Source organism: Fulmarus glacialis, unplaced genomic scaffold (genome assembly GCF_000690835.1).
Source record: "Fulmarus glacialis isolate BGI_N327 unplaced genomic scaffold, ASM69083v1 scaffold27968, whole genome shotgun sequence".
NCBI classification, from domain to species: domain Eukaryota; kingdom Metazoa; phylum Chordata; class Aves; order Procellariiformes; family Procellariidae; genus Fulmarus; species Fulmarus glacialis.
The window spans coordinates 1-15,720 of NW_009226765.1; the positions used below are offsets into that span (position 1 = coordinate 1).

At 40.5% G+C, this 15,720-nt stretch overlaps 2 protein-coding genes across 3 annotated transcripts; one reads left to right on the plus strand and one right to left on the minus strand.

The window, feature by feature from the left end:
* Positions 1-1,321: 1,321 nt before the first annotated feature.
* Positions 1,322-9,449, plus strand: TBP (TATA box binding protein). Of its 2 annotated transcripts, XM_009582924.1 has the most exons (7): positions 1,322-1,562; positions 2,200-2,531; positions 3,893-3,980; positions 6,038-6,129; positions 7,300-7,465; positions 7,751-7,847; positions 8,780-9,449. In XM_009582924.1, exons 1-7 carry the CDS (start codon positions 1,509-1,511, stop codon positions 8,857-8,859), a joined length of 909 nt encoding a protein of 302 aa, XP_009581219.1. In that variant the 5' UTR covers positions 1,322-1,508; the 3' UTR covers positions 8,860-9,449. The 2 variants fall into 2 exon arrangements, with proteins under 2 accessions (XP_009581219.1, XP_009581220.1); XM_009582925.1 differs by lacking the exon at positions 7,300-7,465 and having other exon boundaries at positions 1,323-1,562; positions 7,753-7,847.
* Positions 9,450-11,665: 2,216 nt separating this feature from the next.
* On the minus strand, positions 11,666-15,477 carry PDCD2 (programmed cell death 2; the record flags this gene model as incomplete). The annotated part of the gene is made up of 4 exons (XM_009582927.1): positions 11,666-11,827; positions 12,528-12,644; positions 13,943-14,058; positions 15,304-15,477. Coding segments are annotated over 4 exons (569 nt in total), but the record flags the coding sequence as incomplete, so codon positions are not given.
* Positions 15,478-15,720: the final 243 nt, after the last annotated feature.

Consider the following 15,720-nt stretch of genomic DNA (forward strand, 5'->3'; position numbering starts at 1 on the left):
GGACGGCCGGGAGAAGCAGGAGGGTTCGCCTCATGCCGAAACTGGCTCTTCGCGAGCGCGGCTGTGTATTAGGGGAGAGATCCTGAAAGGGGGCTCGGGGGTGGGTCGGGGCTTTCTCCGAGGTGTCTCTTGCCTCGGGACTCTCTTCGACAAAAACGTTCCCCAGCGTTTGTAGTGGAGATGGGGGCAAGCCGCGGTTAGCTGGTTACAAGATGGACCTCTGCGTAGGTGGTGTCCTAACAGCCGGTTCTGGCACGCCTGGTATCTAGACTTCTTACTAAACAGCTGGGCTGTCGAGGAGTTGGCTTTATTTCTGCTGGGGTAATGTTTAGGCTTCTCATTTACCCCTGTCTCCAGGCTGTAAAACCTGGCTGCTTTGTTTGATACCTTCGGTGAAGGTAAAGATAATATTATCTTATGGTCACGGGGAAAAAAAGCATGCCTTTTCAGCTGCAGTATAAATCTTGATGTAATTCTGAGTTCTCATACCTTAACAAAAAAAGGCTGAATAGGCTTTCGTCAGATTTTGAGGTGGTCTACCTCTGGCCTAAAAATGACCTTGAGTATTTCTGGGCAATAGGTATCTAGTTAAGAAAGCTATAATTTAATGGAAAAATATGTGATATCAAGGCATAATGTTTAAATTCCCCACTTGTGTTGTTTATTTCCATAACACAGCAACAGAGGTATAGTTTAAAAAAAAAAACAAACCAAAGAATCATGCATACCTTTCACTTGTGTATCTGAAATTGGCTTTCACGTATTTCTTTTTTTCTTATAAAGCACGTCATTGTTTGAAATATGTTAGTGCTTTATTTTGTAGAAGTGGATGGAAGAGGGTTACCTAGTTCTGATTTGAACAGCGATACTTTTCCCATAGAAGGAAAAATATTTTTGGAAGCCCAAGCCTCAAAATGGCCACGAAGAGACTTACAAGCAATGTGTCAGTAAGCTTGTTGGTTAGTAGTCAGTGGAATTCAATTCTAAAAAAATCAGTGCTTTTCCAGCTAAAGCAAAGCTTGGAGTAGAATGAGCATTAACAGCTTGACTTGTTCGTGCAGGAGGGTTCGGTTAGACAGAAGCCTGCCCACGTGAGTCAGGTTAGCTGTCAGGGGCTTCAACAGAAGCACGCTGCAAAGCTTCTATAGAGTGTGCCCGAAAAAGGTTATTTTTATGGATTGTGCATGTGTGTGCGCGCGCGTGTGTGAATGTTCTTACGTATATTTATGCATGGCTGTCTCTTATCTAACTCAGCAGCTGATAGGTTTGCTTTTGGTTTTGTGCTTAGATACTATTCTCAAGATACAACTTTTTCTCTTTTCAGGCTTTGATTAGTATTTTAGACTCGTAACAGACATTTTTCTGGACCTGATGTTTTCCTAACACTTGGCTTAAAAAGCTACTTTGCTGGAATGTTTTAAAGGGTTAAAAATCCTCTAGGATTTGAAGTTAATTTTAAATTAATTGAAGGAAATACTTCTGGCCTCACCAAAGAAATAACTGGAATCATGGATCAGAACAACAGCTTGCCACCCTATGCTCAAGGCTTGGCCTCCCCTCAGGTAAAAACAAATTATTTAATATGCAATTGTGATCTGAATTTCTTTGTGAAAGTGTTTTCCGTTTCTTGCATGTAACTTCAGGTTTTTTGTTTGCGGATCTGAAAAATTCTGCTAGGTATAGAATAATACTAGTATAAAGCAGAATTTTAAAACCCTCAATTTGTATATCCAGAGGTATAAGAAACATGCAGATCTATGGGATTCCTTTAAGTTGAAACATGACTGACAAGTTGGAAATATTAATTTAATTTTGGTGGTTGCCCTTTAAACTAACTTATACATAATGGACTGTAGCTGTGCTGTGAATACATTTGGTATGATGGGCACGGTCTTTGTTCAAACAATTGCAAGTTAAATTGTGGGTCAAAGTTGAGACATGCTTGCAAGGTGGTGTGAGAAGCGTATCAGCATGACTGGCTGGAGATGAACAATGCTAGAACTGACAGGTCTCTAGAGGTAATATTCTATAGAAGAACTGCATTTCCAAGGGCTGTCTGGTTTTACTACTATATGCCTCGGGTTTGATATGATCAACTTAAGTTGATTTATTTTTAGACTCCTCCTGAAAACTTTTTCTCTTAAAACCAAAATGGAGTAAACAGTATCTGTGGTTTCTGTTTCATGCTTTCTTCTGTAGGGTGCAATGACTCCAGGAATTCCAATTTTTAGCCCGATGATGCCATATGGCACAGGACTGACACCACAGCCTGTCCAGAGCACCAACAGTCTGTCCATCCTAGAGGAACAGCAGCGGCAGCAGCAGCAGCAACAAGCAGCACAGCAATCTACATCACAGCAAGCGACACAGGGAACATCTGGTCAAACTCCCCAGCTCTTCCACTCACAGACTCTTACCACAGCCCCTTTACCGGGAACCACACCTCTGTACCCCTCTCCAATGACTCCGATGACTCCAATAACTCCTGCAACACCGGCGTCCGAGAGCTCTGGGATAGTGCCACAGCTACAGTGAGTGTCCCATGTGTTAGTGCAGCATGTCCTTCCTCAGATAGCCCTTTAAAGACTTAGGACCAGAGCCATATCAGGAATTGAGTACTGCATTTTGGTGGAGAGGGAGGTCCTGAGAATTTATGGGTCTCCTCTAGCAATATGAGTGATTTTTTGCTTTTATTTTTAGCTTAGCTTTGTTACTAAACCACTTAGTAATATAAACAGTTTCTTGGTGATTTGTCAACCATACATATTTTAAGCATACCAGTGGAGGATGTTATATGTGTCTTCAGTTAACACCATCGTAACTTTTAACTCTATGCACTTTAGGAATTCATCATGCTTTAGCTATAAAGTAGTATGGGTTGATAATCTGGTATTTCAAAACATGTATACGTTGAAACATAGTCTCATTTGTAATTTACTGGATATTTGTGACCTGTTCACAGAAAAGCAAATAGCTCCACTTTGCAAACAGGTACACATTTCACTGTGGGTAGAATTTTGTTAGTGAGGTATTAAAGCAGAATACAGGAACAATCACAGCTGAAAGGGAATTAGAAGGGTAGAGGGGAAGAAACTAGTTGCTAGTCTAGGAGCTAGAGCTGAGTTGTACTTAATATTCTTTGTTCCCTTTTCTAGTTCATGGCTACAGCTGAGTTAGGTATGAAAGTATTTTCTCCGAACTTTAGTTTTAAAGAGACTTCTACAGCAATTTACTGAAGGCCCAAAGAGAAATGGTTGATAACATGAATTTTGCTACTACTGAAAGAGTAGTTCCTCATCTTTCTTTTTTTTTTCCCCCCATTGAGGACCTTTAGATTTCAGAGTTTTCCCAGAAAACATGTTCCAAGGAAATTTTGCATCTAGGAACTTCTCTTAAACTTTCTAGAGACCTGCTTTCCTATCGCCTGGCAATGGGTTTACCTCCTGGGTCATTCCCAGTTCGTCCTGCACCTCTTCTTCCTCCTTGAAGGGCATACCAAGGAAAATTTCAGATGGTACTAGTGCTACCTCATTTTCTCCTGATTCCAGCAGCTTCCCTGGTTGTGGTGGGGCCTCTCAGCATCAAGAATTTTTCCTGCCAAACTGCAATAGAGGTTCTTCTCATGAGACACTTTTCACAATAGTTGGCAGATAAGGAGGAATCAGCAGTCATGCCTTAGGAGCTACTGCCCTACAAAAGGAGGTTCCTGAGCCAAAACACTGCTCAGTGCTCCTGTCAGTAGGAAAGATGTCATTCAAACTCACTTGGAGAAACAAAATCAAAAGAAAAACACAAAAAACCTCAAATAAAATTAATCAAGCATGGTTAAAAATGAGGAAGACACATGAATTCTTTATTGTCTTTTTAATGTATTTCTCTGAACTGTCTTCAGGAATATTGTGTCCACGGTGAATCTTGGTTGCAAACTTGACCTAAAAACTATTGCGCTTCGTGCCCGCAATGCTGAATATAATCCCAAGGTAAGAGAAATGCATTAGAGTTAATCCTATAACAGGCATGTCAAAGGCACAGGTTGTGGATATAGTTTGCTGAAATAGGTTGAAAAACCTTCCTACTATAGACGCAGTTTTATACTGTAGTTAAAAAAGAGATCTTTAATAAACTTCAAACATTCTGTCAAACTAGTAAAAAGACTTTTTATACTGATGTAGCTGTGTTTTACACCGGGTTGTAATTTGGTAGATTTAGAAAGAACGCTGCATATTTGGGAAGAACCTAACCAACAGTGTAATGCACTGGCAAAGTTGTTTGTTGTAGAGTTGGCCTCTGCTGCTATTCATACGGGCATATTTGTTCGTAGTGCTCAGAAAGTTCCTTTTCCATATTACTGTGAAATGTCTGATGATGAAGTCTTGTTCCCTGTCTCCCAACAAGGAGAAAGGAAGGAAGAATTCAACTCCAGGGCTCCTGCCAGAGCCACGGTTGTCCTGTATATGCTGTGGCTTCCTCCACCTGGCTGGTCCCCTGGAATTCTTGTGGTCGCAGTGCAGTCACTGGGTTTTTACAGTCCTGCTTCCCCTCTGAGCTCCATTCCTGCATCTTGTCCCCCAGTACTCCTGCCATCTCCTTGCTCCCGACGGCTAGGTTTGGTGGAACAGCAAAATGAAATTGGTTTTGTTTTTTTTTTTTTTTTTTTTTTGCATCGACTTCTAAGTTGCCCACTGCTTCTAAATAGCAGTTTGTTAAACCATGGGATTTTTTTAGCTCAGGAAACTTTGAGCAACAGGAGAGGACCTGGAGTGTCGAATCAAAATTATGTTGCTTCATTTTTCATTTGGGTGGCTCCTCTTGGAAATGTTACCTTTGCAACCACAGTAGTTGGACACTATTTCTAATAAATGTTTAGATGTTGTGTAGTTGAATTGACTTGCCTTGGGAAAGCTTCAGTTTTCCTGGGGTGTGGTTACTTTGTTGTTTTAATATTTGGGATTTTGCTACAGTTTACCTGAGTTCTGCTCTCAAAGATTAAACCACGTATGCAGGCATATGTGGTAAATAACTGCTGTTGTAGGTTTATATCAGTGATGCTGTTACATAATTGCATGTGAGTAAGATATTAGTGCAGCAAAAATTTGAGCGTGCCATGGTAACTCTTAAGTTAGGGGTAGGTGGTTGTGTAAAACTTGTAGGCTACAAAAATCCATATGAAATGCTGTTTTCCACAGTGGAGAGAAAGAAGGGTTACGTAACACACTCCTGACTTTTACTCAGTACATTCATCTATCAAAGGAAGGTGTTGCTTGGCTGTATTATTTAAGCCATGGTTTGAGAAACGTACTGTTAGGGAACCCATGCTACCGCCTTGGTTATGTCAGCAGAACAGTTTATGGGACTGCATGGTGAGCAGTCAAACAGGGGTCTGTGTGTATGTGTGTGTGTGTGTATGCCCACATCAGTTTCCAGTATCTCTTGCTTCGAAGAGTTTAAGAATATTTGGAAATGCAGGCAGAGATGTTACAGTACTTAGAATAAAAAGCTAGAGCTAACAGGCTGCTGTGTTCTACTGCAGTAGTTGAGGTGGCTTCTGTTTACACAGAACTTTGATCTCCACCTGTTCTGTTTGCTGGTATTCTAACACTGTCCAATTTTTTAAGACACGGGAGCAAAACAGACCATAAAATATTTGCAGATAGATAGTCTTCCATCCTGCTTATAACAAATCAAATTTCAAGACATGTGGAGGAAATTTTTTATTTATTTGTTTTTAAGATTGTCTCTATTGCTCTGTTGCAAATGTTAGCATTATTTATATGTTGCATATACAGTAATGAGAGATGAGCTTAGTAAAATAGGAATGCAATCGTAAATATCCTTCCTGTCTGACTCTCTCAGTGTGTGTGTATGAAGCTACTTGTGATTTAAGCATTTCAAGTAAATTTTGAGTGATCCATAAGTATGTTTGAACTTAGTATTTCTTTGCAATACAGTGCAAATTGCTACTTAGATTATGCAAATTTGGTGTTAATGTAATGATTACAGCAATATATCACTAACAGTCTCAATACTCACATTTCAGCGTTTTGCTGCTGTTATTATGAGAATAAGAGAACCACGTACTACTGCACTTATATTCAGCTCTGGAAAAATGGTGTGCACAGGAGCAAAAAGGTATGTTTAGGCATTAAAAGCAAACTAATTCAAGCTGTCTCTTCTCTTGTACCGTGATGCTTTAGAAGTACTATTATTTGTATACAGTATTTGTATATGCACAACAAAGTTGTACAGGTACAACTAAGCTTGCTTCCCAGTTATTTCAAATAGACTAATACACGTTTCTTCACAAAATGTCTTTTCATGACCGAAAAGACTTCCCTACAAATGGGGAAATGGTAGCTCTGTTTCTGAAGCTCTTTCATACAGTCTGATAAACTGGCTTGCGGAGGTTATTATATTCACTTTTTTGGCTTTGCGCTTCATATTTTTTTTTCTAATAATTAAAAATTTCAATGACTACGCACTGGAACGGCTTAAACTGCAGGGGCAGTGGCAGGGGAAGAGTGATTTTATATTTCAATAGTTTCATTCGTCACAGGCCAAGAGCTCGAAGTCTGTGGTCCCTGAAGTCTGATCCGTTCTTAACATGATCATTGAAGCGTAAGAATTGAAGACTAACAGAAGCTTAACTCCGGTGGGCAGGAGAGAAATTCTGCTCTGAAGAAGTCTGTTAGGAATCCAGAAGGAATAAGCTAATGAGCAGAGATGAGTGAATAGAGCTGTACAGGAAACGCTTTCTTCGCCTGGTGACGCTTGAAGTTCAAGTTGTCTTACTCTGTGTTAGGAGCAACCAGATCCTCGGCTGTTTACAAAACTGAGGCAAACTGAGTTCTGCAGCAGTGTGTAAGGCCGTGCAGTTGCATTAAACCCAGGCTTGAATGCCTGGGCTGACTCAAGCAGAGGATTTTGGCAGTTTACAGATTTTTATAAAATACGTGTTTTCTGGCAGTAGTTGTTCAATGTTGTTACTTAAGTAACAGTTTTCATGTCTCATTAGAAGGACTCAGGTCGATATTTTAAGTGTGAAATATGTGGATTTATAATTCACTGTTTTCTGCCTCACGAACAGCGAGTACAACATTAATGGTGTTCAGGATCCTAGTACCAAAATTAGCATGCAAACCAGTGCTAGTTAATTTTGGTTGTAAAAAATTTTGCATGTGACCTTCCCCTCCCCTTCAACACAGACATTTTTCTCTGAATTAAATATTTGTGGTTTAATGCTATTTGCTTCAAGTAATACTTAACTGAGGAAATAATACGGATATCCTTTTCTCACTTCAGTGAGGAGCAATCCAGACTGGCAGCAAGGAAGTATGCAAGAGTTGTTCAGAAACTGGGTTTTCCTGCAAAATTTTTGGATTTTAAAATTCAGAACATGGTGGGCAGCTGTGATGTGAAATTTCCCATCAGATTAGAAGGATTGGTACTCACACACCAGCAGTTCAGCATGCTTATGTTTCATTCTTGCTGTGCATTGACTAGCTTAGAGAGTGACACCTGTTTAGATTACTCCCTTGCACCAGAGGGAAACCTGCATCTTTGTTCCCATCGCTGCTTTGCCTCGGGTGTAACTGCGGTTTCGCAATATGAACCTATCAAAGTGATCCTCCCAGCTAAGCTCCAAATTTCAGTGAGGTCTACATCTGCTCTGCCCGTTCCTGTAGTCCTACAGATGAACGACTGGAACATGTGTCTGCAAGCGTGTTCAAACACTGTCACTCTCTTCTCTTACAGCTACGAGCCAGAATTGTTTCCTGGCTTAATCTACAGAATGATCAAGCCAAGAATTGTTCTCCTTATTTTTGTTTCTGGAAAAGTGGTTTTAACTGGTAAGTGAAGACAGTATCTTACTCCAGTAGGTTACATTTAGACTGTATTACAGAGAACACACAAGGATACCAGAGGTGCGTAACTTCTAGGTGCTTTCCTGTAGAGAAGACAGTACTGAGAAAGAACAGATAGCACAGTATTCTGTGGATGAGAGCGCACAAAACAAACCATGTTTGGCTAAATCCATACAAGCAATGATCATGAACCCTAATCAAGTATGCAGGTGCCCAAAAAGCTGTAAGGGCGCAGGTTAATGTTTCTGGCAAAATCTGAAAGTCTGTTTCTGTGTGCTGGGTGTGTGTGACTGAGCTAACTGTTCTTTGACAGCTTGGCTGGAGGCTGCTGCCATTCTCCTTTGATAGAGCAGCCAAAGAAGGGGAGATACCCGAGCTCTAGGACCTCCTCAACCCCAGGCACTCCACCTACACCCTTCCTTTTCCCCTCGTACTCAGTCTTACTATGGAGAAAAAACCCACAAGACTCGGGAGACAAAAGGAGCATGTCCCTGCAGTACAGCAAGTGGTGGGTGGGCCTATGCAGCGGTCTCCATTGCCAGACCTTGCTCCCCAGATACTCAGGCCCTCAAAAAAAGCTCCAGCAGTTAGGCCTTTCTGCAGAAGCATCCTGTATGGCTGTGCTTTGTAGTTGGGTCTCCTGCAGAAATTACGTATAGAAAAATCCCGTTTGCAAGTACAGCATAAGCACAAAGATGCTAATGAAAGTTTTACCAGTTATCAGAATAAACAGTGAGAAGGCTGGTAGCATATGCTCTGCACGCAATGTGTATTTAAAAAAAAAAAGATCATAAAAATAGAGATTTCTGGATATGCATGGGTTTTATATAGAGTCGCATTCAAATAAATATTCTAAAAGCTAAAATTAAGTATTTGGCAAAAGGTACACACTAACTTAATTCCCTCTCTTTTTCTAGGTGCTAAAGTACGAGCAGAAATCTATGAAGCATTTGAAAACATCTATCCTATTTTAAAGGGATTCAGAAAGACAACGTAACAGTTTCTACACGTTTCAGAGAAATCAGGGGTATATTTTAAAAGGTATTGCGTATGGCACAGCAGTAACAAGAGATGGACTTCCAGTGAAGCTGCAACACCAGGACTTGGACTATTTCCCAGTTAGTGCCTACTTCCCTGATGCTCAAGGGGAACTGTATTATTGATTATGTCTACTGAGTTACTGTGAGTTGCTTTACTTGGGCTGTTCCTGGAGCAGTCCCTCCAAGTTTTATTTATATTCTAGCTTTTAAATAGTTTTAATGCCAGTTCTATTAATAGAAAATCCATAAGTTGGTTTAAAAGACAAATGCAACTGTGTCACTCACTGTATAAACCACTTAAATTGCCATGTATATATGTTTTAACTTCCTTCCATAAGACCATGGTTTTTATAATTTTCAGAACTTAAGCTTTTAAATTTTTTCAATTTAAAATTTCTTTGTTGCCAGACACATTCCCTTTCCAGTATTAAGCAAGACAGAATAAATTTATTAATGAAAATGGCTCACTGTACATATATATATAATATATACCTTCCTTCTCTTTCCTCCTTCAGTTCCACATGTACAATAAACCCTGTTTATACAATTATGGGAACTGTCTTAATGAATTTTAAAATTACCCAGCTGGTAGAGTGAAATACATTGAAAACTTTTTTTTTTAATTTAATCTGGATTTTTCAATAATACATGCACTACTGTAAGTGACTTGTCATTTTGAGAGAATCTTAACAATGCTCTGGCTTGCTTGCCAAGGACATGACTGCTGGTAATGTCTAGCTTGAGCATTTCTAGTATGTTAAAGCAAAAGAGATGACCGGTTAAAGAAGTTTGTGTTCGAGTATGTGTTGCCTCATGTTCAACAGATGGGATTTATACAAGTCTTAAATATTTAACTACACTTGACTGAATTGGAACAAAAGATCCCTGCTTATCTTCTAGAATTTCTTTAAATTAAATTACTACTCTTGTATTTTACCAACTATGACAGTCTCACTATATTAGTGTTCCTGTAAAATGTCAAAGCCCTTCCGACTAGAGTCAGTATGTACATGATCTTCCTCTGAACTGTGCTTGAAGCTTAATGGGCTGAGAACTAAAAATAAACGTTTTTTTTCTCCAGTAAATTTTCAGTAATAGTAACCTCCTTTCTATGACTTGCACGTTCTTTCAAACAGCTTTTATCTAAAACTAACCCCAATGTAACCATGGTCTCTCTATTCACTAAGTTGGTGTTTCATTCCAGACAAAATGAAGTTTTGGCTGGCTGTGCTACTGCTCCGTTTGCAAATCCTGAGTGACCTTAATCCTTAGTCTTCTCTACTCCCCCCATAGTGGTGTACACCCGTGTTTTTCCAGGCGTTTTAATAATTGGTTTAATGGATCTTATCAGAAAGCTGCTGTTTAATAACGTAGCTTTGCCAGGGTAAGTTCAAGATACAAACACTGCATGGCCTTCAGGGCCACACCGCTCTGTGCTGTGAGCTAATGGATGTTCCTGAGTGCTCTTGAACATAACTGTATGACTGTCCGTGCTGTTGCAGGACCCTGAACTATTACCAACTTATCTGCAAAACTCTCAACTCTGGAGGAAAACTTGGAGCCTTAAGTAACTGTGGGATGGTTTTCAATAAAATCAGTCAAGCTGTACTATAACTTAAGATACTGTTTGCTGTTCCATGACATATACCAAAGCTTAAAACCACCCTTTTAGAAATTAAGTTCTGTGATGACCAAACAGCTTATATGTAAAGCATTCCAAAAAAAACTGCTCATTTCAATATTTCCAGCATCTAAATTAATACAGAAAAACCCAACAGTGGGCCTAAGGCTTTCATAAAATCACCTTCAGAATCACTGGTAAGCAGACATGAATGGTTTGAGTGGGATAAGGGAATATGTAACTGAAGTGAATTCTATACTGAGGCACACAAAAAAAAAGCCTTATCTTTTCTGCAAATGTAGCTATAGCCACAGCAGTAGTTAAGCAACTACCCCAGTAAATTCAGCATTATGGTTTCACTTTTCTTTTGCCTCAGCTATATGGCAGTCAAATAGCAGAATCATCCCTGCAGAGGGCACTTATTTTTAAACTTCACTAAAAATGGCAGACTTAAGGTACAATTCAGCTTGAAAATCTGCTGCTACAGGCAGTAAATAAAAAGACAAACGTGTTCTGATATGGCTGGCTCTGTTTAAACTGCTTCTGCACCAGATAGTCCCATGCAGAAATAGTTGAACTCCGTTAATAATTTTAAGTCAGATATATGTAACATATTCATAAGCATGAGACTCAGTGTACCTTCTGAGAAAGAGAAGCAGATTTAAGTTCCACAGTGAAAGGCTACGCAGCTTTGTCTTAGCTATGACTTCTTTACATCTCCTGAGCATAAGCACTCAAGTGCTCTTACATTAGTCAGCTTTTCTCTGTGAATTAATGTTAATTTTTGAGTAGCACAAAGAAAATCCTGACAGACAACAATCTACGTTCTTGAAGTTCAGTCACCAACAAAAGATACTTCACCAATCCAAAAATATTTCACCTTTATTTGAACATTGAGAATTGAGATTTGAAGTAAAATTTACTGAACAAATGCATCTGGCTTCACTACCAGGCTGAAGTAAAAGCTCCTGTGGAGCATGAGAGAGAGGCTGTCAAGGTCTACTTGTAGTAGTTCTATCACTGTTACAAGATACACAGTTATCAGTGACTTCAGTTCAATTACTTGTTTGCAAAGTGCAGAGATGCACTGAAACAAGGCAAGTATTCTATTTAGATGACCCAAGTTAGTAACTTGATGGAAGTTAAATAGCGCCTCCAGAGAAGTCTTGTTTCCATATGAACTCTTCCAGGTATTCATTTCCCTCACCGCAGTTGTCAGCACAAGTGTACACCACCAGCGTTCCCCAGTCGACGCTCTCTCCGAGGCTGTCAACCTGAAGGTGGTTCAGGAGCTGTGGCATAATCTTCAAGGAAAAACAAGGATTCAGAGGCAGGCCACAGCTCTCTACCCTCTCCCTGCGTCTCCTCCCAAAAAGGGTCCTGCCTTCATTTATGTTCTCTTACACCAAAATCCCAGTCAAAGCTACTACGTAATGCAGCAGCTCAAAGTAAGTTTGGAATTCCCAAAACAGTGTAGTAGATGGCACAGGGAATGAAAGACATCGCCCTACTTATTTTATCTACACAAGTTTTATTTAACTAAGCGTTGCCTGATTTGTAAGCCTCCTTCCATTTGAAATTACCTTCATAACTATGTTTTGTCTTTGCATGACATTAAGCATACTCACCATACATATGCTTCTAGCATTCACAATTCTACAGCTGAATACTTCCAGCCAGACATATTTCCAATTCACATCATAAAGCCTTTTTTTTTTAAATATACAATACCAGACTCCTATTACTTAAGAGAATGGTTCCATATTCATAAGTGCACCATTTTATGGATGGTGCAAATTATCAGATGGGAACCTACCTTCTGTATGTGAAAGTTTTACAGGAAAAAGCAGTTACAATGGTAAATGAGGGCTCTGTACAATTTAGCATAGTTAGTTTGTAGCAACTTCAACTACCTTGCTGTTATTAGAAGACAACACCTATATAATTTGAGCCCGTTAGGTCTGAACTACATTACCTGTATTATCTTTAAATGAATTTACATACCTGGAATTCAAAAATCCTTCTGGCACCACATAAACAATTTGGGATATCTTTTTCTTCAGGAATATTTTCACCTGATACCCAGATTGGGCCTTCTCCTCCTCTGCAGTACCTAATAATCTGAAATAGAGCAGAAGTTTAAGTTCTCAAGACTGTCTTTTCATCTTGGTATAAAATTGGTATTTACTGATATAGAGAAAGTGGTAGGATGGTGCAGAAAAAGGTCAGTTCCTTTAAGTAATACCCATGGCAAAGTCTATCAGATGCAAATGCAGTATTCTAAATAAGACAGATTCTTTATAGAAGTTTTATTAACTATGTGAATCATGCAAGTATTCATACAGCATTTTTTCAATGATCCAGGGATAAACTGCAATGATTTGATTTCTCTAATTAAGGGACCCAGAAATGCTAGATGAGGTATTTTATAGCCTTGAGATGGAAGAACAGCACGTTGATAGATCAGCAGATAGAAGTGTACAGAAGTCAGGAATGCAACCCAGCTGTTTCTGTTTGCAGTTCTGCATCTAAATGCAAGGGGACTGTCCTCATGTCCAGGAAGGAGGTATTTTCAGACATTCATATCCTTTGTTGTTCCATTACGATCTGAATAGTTATACAGCAAATCAGGCATTATCAACAAGAGTACTCTTATGCAGATCAGTCAGTATGAGGCTGGTCAGAGAGGGAGGTGATGCATCTACCCCAAACAGGAGGGAACAGACTCAAAGCCTCCTGCTTTCTGGGTGTGCACCCTCACCCCTCAGCTACGAGGTAAAACATCGAGAGAATTTCTTTACTTCTTCCACCACTTTCACGGACTTAGGCCTGTGTTTCCTCTGAATGGAACCAGGAACCATGTTTTTATTTGACAATGTGGCTTTTTTCATCTTCTTGTGTTAGCAAGAAATAGCATGGGGGGAGATTTCTGTTTTAAATAGTTGACATTTTAAAGCCATCACTAATTTCTTCAACCTTAAAAAAAGCCAAACCAACCCCCCCATGCAGCTGGTGACTGTGACAGAGCTCCTCTCTGAAGTTTTGGTTCTGCTGAGAAGAAAGCCAACAGGGCCAAAGGCTGGGGAAGAGAGCAATGCTTCACCACCTCCTTTGGTTAGAACCACCTCACAGGATGGCAGGTCCTCCCCCCACCATGTTGGCTTCAGCACCCCTGTGCCCTCTCGTCCTGACCAATTTCTGTTTGGGATAGATGAGCAGGTGCTAAATTCTTACTTCAGCATGAATCAAGTTCTGCACATAAGGAAGATTAGGGTGTGCTGGTTAAGGCGTGTGGAAGATAAGGAGGCATCCCCATCGCCATTTCTAACTGTAGGTATGAAAGGCAATGAAACATTTTGCAGGTGTAGCAGGATGCCCTGCCAGAACCTGTAAGTTGTAAGGCTGCCCCATCTTCTGACCTGCTCTGGTTCGGCAGCTACTCGCTCTTTAAACATTTGGAAGATCTTGTCTTCTTCAGTCTCATGTTTTGCCATTGCTTCCAATGTCTCTTCATCTAAGGATTGAAATGCTTCACCTAAGCAAGGAAAAAAACCCCAAAGGTTACAGGCTAATGCAAGACAGCCAAAAATTAAAACCAGTATCGTACCTGTAAGTGCATTTTGCTCTCAAAAATCATTCCCGGTGTAAATCACTAAGACTTTTTTCTTTTCTGTGACATATTAAGATCCAGTCACGCACAGATCCATTTACTAGTTTTAGTTGCATTTTAAACATAGATGTCAGTAATGGAACACTGGAAAGGGAAGGATTTAATCCACCAAAGTTTATGCCTCCCAGCAGGTATCGCTGAGGCTGCTGAAAGAATGTGACATCTGGAAAAGGCCACCCGTGCCATGCATGTCCCAGACTTCAGTTTCTAGCACTGAAGGTGTCTCTGTTACACTCCCGCGTTCACAGCGGCGTGGGGCACCGAGCAGTCTTGAGACAGCTTCAGACCACAGTAAGGGACAGCTGGGAGCCCAGCAGCCTTCCCCCGTAACACCACCAGCTCTCCACCCTGGGCCTGTGCAAAGCCAGAAAGGCCACCCGTGCCATGCATGTCCCAGACTTCAGTTTCTAGCACTGAAGGTGTCTCTGTTACACTCCCGCGTTCACAGCGGCGTGGGGCACCGAGCAGTCTTGAGACAGCTTCAGACCACAGTAAGGGACAGCTGGGAGCCCAGCAGCCTTCCCCCGTAACACCACCAGCTCTCCACCCTGGGCCTGTGCAAAGCCAGTGTGGCGAGCTGCAAACACATCCTGAATTTTTTGAGGAAGCGGGCTGCACTTCGATTGCCTAATTCAAGGTCAATTAAAATAGCCTCAGAACAGTTTTCTTCTAGCACAGACAAGGAAGATTTGTTAAGTATTTTCAGTAAATTAAGACAAATTGAACCGAGTCAAGCCGAGACATCTAACTCAGTCTCCTGATTCCAACAGTGTCCAGCAGCAGATGCTCAGGGCCCTGTTTTTCTCTCTTGAGTTACTCCTCACCTGCAGGAAGCACGCAGGGACACAGTGTAACTCCCAGCTACCTGCCGTTTCACTGCAGCAACAGCCACTTCAACAGCTCCTAGGGTTGGGGCCTAGTAAGTCTCTCCCCTAAAAGCAACTTGTATTATGGGATGTATACAAAAACTTGCATCACAAATGACTGTAGATTTAGCCTTTTGTCACCAGTAGTTAACAATGAACACTTAAAAATCACAGTATTTTGTATTTTCAAGATGTAATACAGGCTTCATTAGGAAGATTTACAGACAGCATCTTTCTTTCTTACCTGCACTGCCTGTAGCTCTGAGTTCCTCTTGTTCTTTCAGGTCCTTTGATGTATCTACAGCTCCTTGTTCATCATTGGGATCTACGCTGCTGTCAGCAGGATCAGGTTCTATCAAAATTTCATATTCTGGAAAAAGGAATTCGTTATGCTCTGGAATTGCATCTGCCGAGTCATCTACAAAACAGAAAACAGATACCACTTCACAACGTCATCTTGTATTACGCATCCTTCTCCCCAAAAGCTACGCAGCAAACTACATCGCAAAAATACAGCACAAACATTGCATGAGCAAGAGCAATTTACATCACTGCTAAAAATTTCATATTCTGGAAAAAGGAATTCGTTATGCTCTGGAATTGCATCTGCCGAGTCATCTACAAAACAGAAAACAGATACCACTTCACAACGTCATCTTGT

Bases quoted from the DNA above. Each gene is read 5' to 3' on its own strand.
- TBP (XM_009582924.1), top strand. From the start codon at position 1,509: ATGGATCAGAACAACAGCTTGCCACCCTATGCTCAAGGCTTGGCCTCC. The intron at 1,563-2,199 runs GTAAAAACAAAT...TTTCTTCTGTAG, and splicing joins AAGGCTTGGCCTCCCCTCAG to GGTGCAATGACTCCAGGAAT. The intron at 2,532-3,892 runs GTGAGTGTCCCA...AACTGTCTTCAG, and splicing joins GGGATAGTGCCACAGCTACA to GAATATTGTGTCCACGGTGA.